At 45.9% G+C, this 7,505-nt stretch overlaps 1 protein-coding gene across 1 annotated transcript; it reads right to left on the bottom strand.

Moving 5' to 3' along the window:
* Positions 1 to 3,320: 3,320 nt before the first annotated feature.
* On the bottom strand, positions 3,321 to 5,060 carry LOC130357506 (piggyBac transposable element-derived protein 4-like). The gene has a single exon (XM_056560203.1). It carries the CDS (start codon positions 5,058 to 5,060, stop codon positions 3,321 to 3,323), a length of 1,740 nt encoding a protein of 579 aa, XP_056416178.1.
* Positions 5,061 to 7,505: the final 2,445 nt, after the last annotated feature.

Here is a 7,505-nt window from a genome sequence, read left to right on the forward strand (position 1 = left end):
AAAGTGCTCTGCTGGCGCACTACAGGTCTCAGAAGAGGAGTGGTCACATTTGGCTTTTTGGAAGCACATTTTGCTCTGGGGGCATGCTGCATTTACGAAGCCCCTATGGTTCCAGGACAGCAAAAAAAAAACACATGGCATACCATTTTGGAAACTAGACCCCTTGGGGAACGTAACAAGGGGTAAAGTGAACCTTAATACCCCACAGGGATTTCACGACTTTTGCATATGTAAAAAATAAATACATTTTTTTACCTAAAATGCTTGGTTTCCCAAAAATGTTACATTTTTACAAAGGGTTAAAGCAGAAAATACCCCCCAAAATTTGAAACCCAATTTCTCCCGATTCAGAAAACACCCCATATGGGGGTGAAAAGTGCTCTGCTGGCGCACTACAGGTCTCAGAAGAGGAGTAGTCACATTTGGCTTTTTGGAAGCAAATTTTGCTCTGGGGGCATGCCGCATTTAGGAAGCCCCTATGGTGCCAGGACAGCAAAAAAAAAAACACATGGCATACCATTTTGGAAACTAGACCCCTTGGGGAATGTGACAAGGGGTAAAGTGAACCTTAATACCCCACAGGGGTTTCACGACTTTTGCATATGTAAAAAATAAATAATATTTTTTACCTAGAATGCTTGGTTTCCCAAAAATTTTACATTTTTACAAAGGGTTAAAGCAGAAAATACCCCCCAAAATTTGAAGCCCAATTTCTCTCGATTCAGAAAACACCCCATATGGGGGAGAAAAGTGCTCTGCTGGCGCACTACAGGTCTCAAAAGAGGAGTGGTCACATTTGGCTTTTTGGAAGCAAATTTTGCTCTGGGGGCATGCCGCATTTAGGAAGCCCCTATGGTGCTAGGACAGAAAAAAAAAACACATGGCATACCATTTTGGAAACTAGACCCCTTGGGGAATGTAACAAGGGGTAAAGTGAACCTTAATACCCCACAGGGGTTTCACGACTTTTGCATATGTAAAAAATAAATAACATTTTTTACCTAGAATGCTTGGTTTCCCAAAAATTTTACATTTTTACAAAGGGTTAAAGCAGAAAATACCCCCCAAAATTTGAAGCCCAATTTCTCTCGATTCAGAAAACACCCCATATGGGGGAGAAAAGTGCTCTGCTGGCGCACTACAGGTCTCAAAAGAGGAGTGGTCACATTTGGCTTTTTAGAAGCAAATTTTGCTCTGGGGGCATGCCGCATTTAGGAAGCCCCTATGGTGCCAGGACAGAAAAAAAAAACACATGGCATACCATTTTGGAAACTAGACCCCTTGGGGAATGTAACAAGGGGTAAAGTGAACCTTAATACCCCACAGGGGTTTCACGACTTTTGCATATGTAAAAAATAAATAACATTTTTTACCTAGAATGCTTGGTTTCCCAAAAATTTTACATTTTTACAAAGGGTTAAAGCAGAAAATACCACCCAAAATTTGAAGCCCAATTTCTCTCGATTCAGAAAACACCCCATATGGGGGAGAAAAGTGCTCTGCTGGCGCACTACAGGTCTCAAAAGAGGAGTAGTCACATTTGGCTTTTTGGAAGCAAATTTTGCTCTGGGGGCATGCCGCATTTAGGAAGCCCCTATGGTGTCAGGACAGCAAAAAAAAAAAACACATGGCATACCATTTTGGAAGCTAGACCCCTTGGGGAATGTAACAAGGGGTAAAGTGAACCTTAATACCCCACAGGGGTTTCACGACTTTTGCATATGTAAAAAATAAATAAAAAATTTTACCTAAAATGCTTGGTTTCCCAAAAATTTTACATTTTTACAAAGGTTTGAAGCAGAAAATACCCCCCCAAAATTTGAAGCCCAATTTCTCCCGATTCAGAAAACACCCCATATGGGGGTGAATAATGCTCTGCTGGCGCACTACAGGTCTCAGAAGAGAAGGAGCAAAATTTGGCTTATTGAAATTGTTTTGGGGGCATGTTGCATTTAGCATGTCCCCAGGGTGCCAGAACAGCAAAAAAAAAAACACATGGCATAATATTTTGGAAACTAGACCCCTAAAGGAACGTAACAAGGGGTATAGTGAGAATTAACTCCTCACAGGTGTTTGACGACTTTGTGTTGAAGTTGGAAATGAAAATGGAAAATTTGATTTTTAACACTAAAATGATGGTGTTACCCCCAATTTTACTTTTATACAAGAGGTAATAGGTGGAAATGGACCGCAAAATTTGAAGCCCAATTTCTCCTGATTAAGAAAACACCCCATAGGTGGACATTTAGTGCTCTGCTGGTGCACTTCAGGTCTCCGAACAGAAGGATATATAGAAAATAATTTGTGGCACACTACCAAATAAATGGTTTTGCGGTACAACATATTTTGCTGGAATGGTTTTGGGGCACAATGAAAATAATTTGCGGCACACTGTACCACATATTTTGCTGGAATGGTTTTGGGGTACAATGAAAATAATTTGCGGCACACTGTACCACATATTTTGCTTGAATGGTTTTGGGGTACAATGAAAATAATTTGCGGCACACTGTACCACATATTTTGCTGGAATGGTTTTGGGGTACAATGAAAATAATTTACGGCACACTGTACCACATATTTTGCTGGAATGGTTTTGGGGTACAATGAAAATAATTTGCGGCACACTGTACCACATATTTAGCTGGAATGGTTTTGGGGTACAATGAAAATAATTTGCGGCACACTGTACCACATATTTTGCTGGAATGGTTTTGGGGTACAATGAAAATAATTTGCGGCACACTGTACCACATATTTTGCTGGAATGGTTTTGGGGTACAATGAAAATAATTTGCGGCACACTGTACCACATATTTTGCTGGAATGGTTTTGGGGTACAATGAAAATAATTTGCGGCACACTGTACCACATATTTTGCTGGAATGGTTTTGGGGTACAATGAAAATAATTTGCGGCACACTGTACCACATATTTTGCTGGAATGGTTTTGGGGTACAATGAAAATAATTTGCGGCACACTGTACCACATATTTTGCTGGAATGGTTTTGGGGTACAATGAAAATAATTTGCGGCACACTGTACCACATATTTTGCTGGAATGGTTTTGGGGTACAATGAAAATAATTTGCGGCACACTGTACCACATATTTTGCTGGAATGGTTTTGGGGTACAATGAAAATAATTTGCGGCACACTGTACCACATATTTTGCTGGAATGGTTTTGGGGTAAAAAGAAAAATAATAGGTGGCACACTAGGCCACAGATTCTAATAAAATGGGGGGGGGGGGGGGTAAAATTAACTAAGAAAAAACAGTGGCATGTGATGTGATACACGGGGGCTAAGATGGATCAAATTAAAATTGCAGGGATGTGTGATAAATTTTAAAACATGAGATGCACAGTCCCGGCTGAGTTGGGCAGGTCTCACACTGGTATGTAGTGTCCCGGCGGATCCCTCTTTTATAGCAGACCCTGCACTTCTTTTGGGTCCTCCCCTTCTTCCCAGTGTGGGGAATTTCACTGGGGAAATGCTGCCCTGGCACAATCCGTGAGGACTCGGAAGTGCTGGGGCCTGCATCTTCCTGGTCCCCAAATATGAGGTTCCTTATGACCACCTCCTGAAACTCCAAGAACGTTCCCCTCTGGCCGGCATGTCGGTACAGGACAAAGGCGTTATATAAGGCCATCTGTACCATATGCACAGCCAGTTTCTTGTACCACGCCCTTGTCTTTCTCATGGCGCTGTATGGCTTTAGCACCTGGTCAGACAAGTCCACCCCTCCCATGAACTTATTGTAAGCCAGGATGCAGTCTGGCTTATAGATTTCTGTAGGGGCCCCACGTACAGAAACCGGGGTGGTGGCGTGGCCATGTATTGTGGTGAGTACAAGGACCTCTCTCTTGTCCTTGTATCTCACACACAATATGCCATCGCTGCACAGTGCCCTGCTCTCATGCTTCCGCATGGGGTGTGCCAGAAGAGGTTTGGGGAGGCCTCTCTGGTTTTTACGGACAGTGCCACATGCTACTGTCCCACGTGCAGTGAGGCACTTGAATAGGGGAACGCTGGTGTAGAAATTGTCCAGGTAGAGGTGGTATCCCTGGTCTAGTATGGGGTGCACCAAATCCCATACTATCTTGCCTGTAATTCCCAGGACAGGGGGGCACTCTGGGGGTTCAATTGACGAGTCTTTCCCCTCATATACACGAAAACGGTACGTGTATCCTGATGCACTTTCACAGAGCTTGTACATCTTTACCCCATACCGTGCCCTTTTGCTGGGCAGGTACTGGCGGAATTGTAGCCTGCCCTTGAAGTGCACCAGGGACTCGTCAATTGAGATTTCCCTTCCTGGGACATATGCCGCCTGGAACACGGCATTTAGGTGGTCTATAAGCGGACGAATTTTATATAGCCAGTCATAGCTAGGGTGGTCTCTAGGTGGACAAGTGGCATTATCATTATAATGCAGAAACCTCATTATCTGCTCAAAACGTGTCCTGCTCATTGCCATGCGGTACATGGGGGTGTTATATAGCAGGTCGTGGGTCCAGTATGAGCGGATACTGGGTTTCTTCAGAAGCCCCATGCTCAGCATTATACCCCAAAATTTTGCCATCTCTGATGGGGTCACAGGGGTCCACCTATTCGGATGAGCATAACTAGAGGTGGGGTGTGCAGTAATATATTGGTTGGCGTAGATGTTTGTTTGCGCAACCAAATGCTCTAGCAGCTCATCGGTGAAAAAGAACTTAAAAAAGTCTTTTTCTGCCAACCCAGCAAATGGGAATTGCATCCCTGCATTCCCTGTAAACCCAGGAATTTGGGGTGTAAATTGGCCTGGGTCTACCCATATGGAGTCAGAGGGCTCCGAGGGCTCAGAAAGCCTTGATGGGCCTGGTAACGCAGCGGCCGCTGCAGTGGCCCGCCTGCGTCGCCTCCTTGGGGGTGGCACGTCCGAGTCTGATGAGGATGAAGATGAGGATGAGATGAGGAATGTAGGGTCCCCATCATCGCTCACAGACTCCGTTTCTGAGGCCAAAAATTCATAGGCCTCCTCCAGCGAATACATCCGCTGTGATGTGCCTGACATGTTGTGCACTTAGGTGTACACAACACAAAAAACAGGGGGTGACTACAAAGGGGTGACAGGAAAGGGTTTACTTTTATTTATTTATTTTTTTACTTTTTATAACAAGGGGATGACAACAGGATCAGTGACAAGGGGCGACGATCACAGGTGACACAGGGGAGACAATCACAGGTGACACAGGAGGTGACGATCACAGGTGACACGGGCGATGATCACAGGTGACACAGGGGCGACGATCACAGGTGACACAGGGGCGACGTTCTCAGATGACAGCAGACAGAAAACTCAGGTGACACAGGGGCGACGGACGGTGATAGCGGACGGCTGATTTATATTGAAAAATACTAATCAGCACGCCACAGCTACCACCGGGGACAGGGGGCGACGGTCTCAGGGGGTGATGAGGGGCGAAGATCTCAGGGGGTGATGAGGGGCGAAGATCTCAGGGGGTGATGAGGGGCGAAGATCTCAGGGGGTGATGAGGGGCGATGATCTCAGGAGGTGATGAGGGGCGATGATCTCAGGCGGTGATGAGGGGCGATGATCTCAGGCGGTGATGAGGGGCGATGATCTCAGGCGGTGATGAGGGGCGATGATCTCAGGCGGTGATGAGGGGCGATGATCTCAGGCGGTGATGAGGGGCGATGATCTCAGGCGGTGATGAGGGGCGATGATCTCAGGCGGTGATGAGGGGCGATGATCTCAGGCGGTGATAAGGGGCGATGATCTCAGGCGATGATCTCAGGCGGTGATGAGGGGCGATGAGGGGGGTGATCGATGAGGGGCGATGAGGGGGGGGGGGGTAACTATATGGTGATGGCAGGGGAGATGGGGTGATGAGGGGGATAATGTGTGTGGGTTTTCCTTTTTTTTTTTAACTATGTGGCTGATCTGCCGTGAAAACGGCAGACCAAACTGCAGCACGTCCTGTCTCCTCACTCTTCTCTGACAGACTGACTGTCAGAAGCGCGATCACTGAGCCAGAAACAGTCAGGTCACGTGATCTGCGCTCTGATTGGCCAGTCTGTCAGAGAACAGCCAATCAGAGCGATCACACAGCGGGACCGCTCTGATTGGTCCCTGTATATGTCATAGTGATCTCCGCTGTTGATAGCAGCGGAGATCACCGACAGCTTCACTATGCAGAGGCGCAGAGTGAAGCCAGGCTCTGATCGCAGAGCCTGTCAGGGGAAAAGCCTGTCAGAGCGATCGCACAGCGGGATCGCTCTGACAGGTCCCTTGACATGTCACAGCGATCCCCTGCTGCTGATAGCAGCGGAGATCGCCGCGGCTTCACTGTGCAGAGCCGCACAGTGAAGCTATTAATGCAGGACATATGCATACGTCCAGTTGCACGAACCTGTCAGCAGCTGGGACGTATGCATACGTCCTGTAGCAGGAAGGGGTTAAAGGCTTGCAGTACATCCAATGAACAGTAACAGTCTCATTCAAACAGTCTCTATACACTTCAGTGACTAACAGTTGTTGCGGACCTTGACTTTGGATATAAGCCTTTGAATTTAGGGTAATTTGCGAAGATCCGTCCGGATTTAGGGGATAGATATGGTCCGGTGATCTTGCAGAGTGCTTAGGGATTGATACACTCACGGTTTTGTAATGATCAGCCGTCGCCGCAAGGCTCGGGCCTAACTCACTGATGACAGCAGCACAGATCCTTCTCTCACAACAGCCCACAAGGAAAGAGAGTGAGCAATGGCCGCCGCTCCCTTATATGGGCAGGGGCAGGGCTGCTTTGATTGGTCCGAATAACTGTCACTCACTGTTACAAGGAATGATGGGTGCAGTACGTCATAGGGACCTCCAAAGGTCCTTAAGCAATAAACCATAGAGTTTACCTGATCACGTGACCCACAGGTCCTGCTACACTCCGTACAGGTAATTAACCAATTATATACATTTGTACAATTATATTTATAGAAATCCTGAATAAATTGTTAAATTACTAATACCTAGATGAGAGGTGACAAGGGGCAGACTAGATAAGAAGGACCCCGACGTCCTAGGGAATCTGGCTATGGGGACCTCTATACAGGTACCGTATAGGATGCGGTATTGGGACACCACAAACCCCCTTACTTAAGGTAAGTCAACCTCGACGCCTGTCCCGAAGGCAGAGGAACTAGGACTAGACCAGGATGATACTTATAAATTTGCTATACATTCTAAGAAAACATTGAACACTTTTACATTCTCTGATACCCTTACTAGTATCTAGACTAGACAATAGAAATCTTTCTAGACATTGGTGCTATCTAGACATTAATGTTATCTAGACATTGATGCTATCTAGACATTAACGAAGCTATCTAACCTTTAGTTTCTAGCTTCTTAGACATTTTATTAAGCTTACTATACAATTAGGCAGCTATCTGATATCTAGTTACTAGCTTCCTAAGACATTTTTATTAGCTCTCTACACATTTT

Source organism: Hyla sarda, chromosome 2, assembly GCF_029499605.1.
Source record: "Hyla sarda isolate aHylSar1 chromosome 2, aHylSar1.hap1, whole genome shotgun sequence".
In the NCBI taxonomy this organism is placed as follows: Eukaryota; Metazoa; Chordata; class Amphibia; order Anura; family Hylidae; genus Hyla; species Hyla sarda.

What these genes read in the sequence shown, in the direction of transcription:
- LOC130357506 (XM_056560203.1), bottom strand. Translation starts at nt 5,060, where the DNA reads ATGTCAGGCACATCACAGCGGATGTATTCGCTGGAGGAGGCCTATGAA.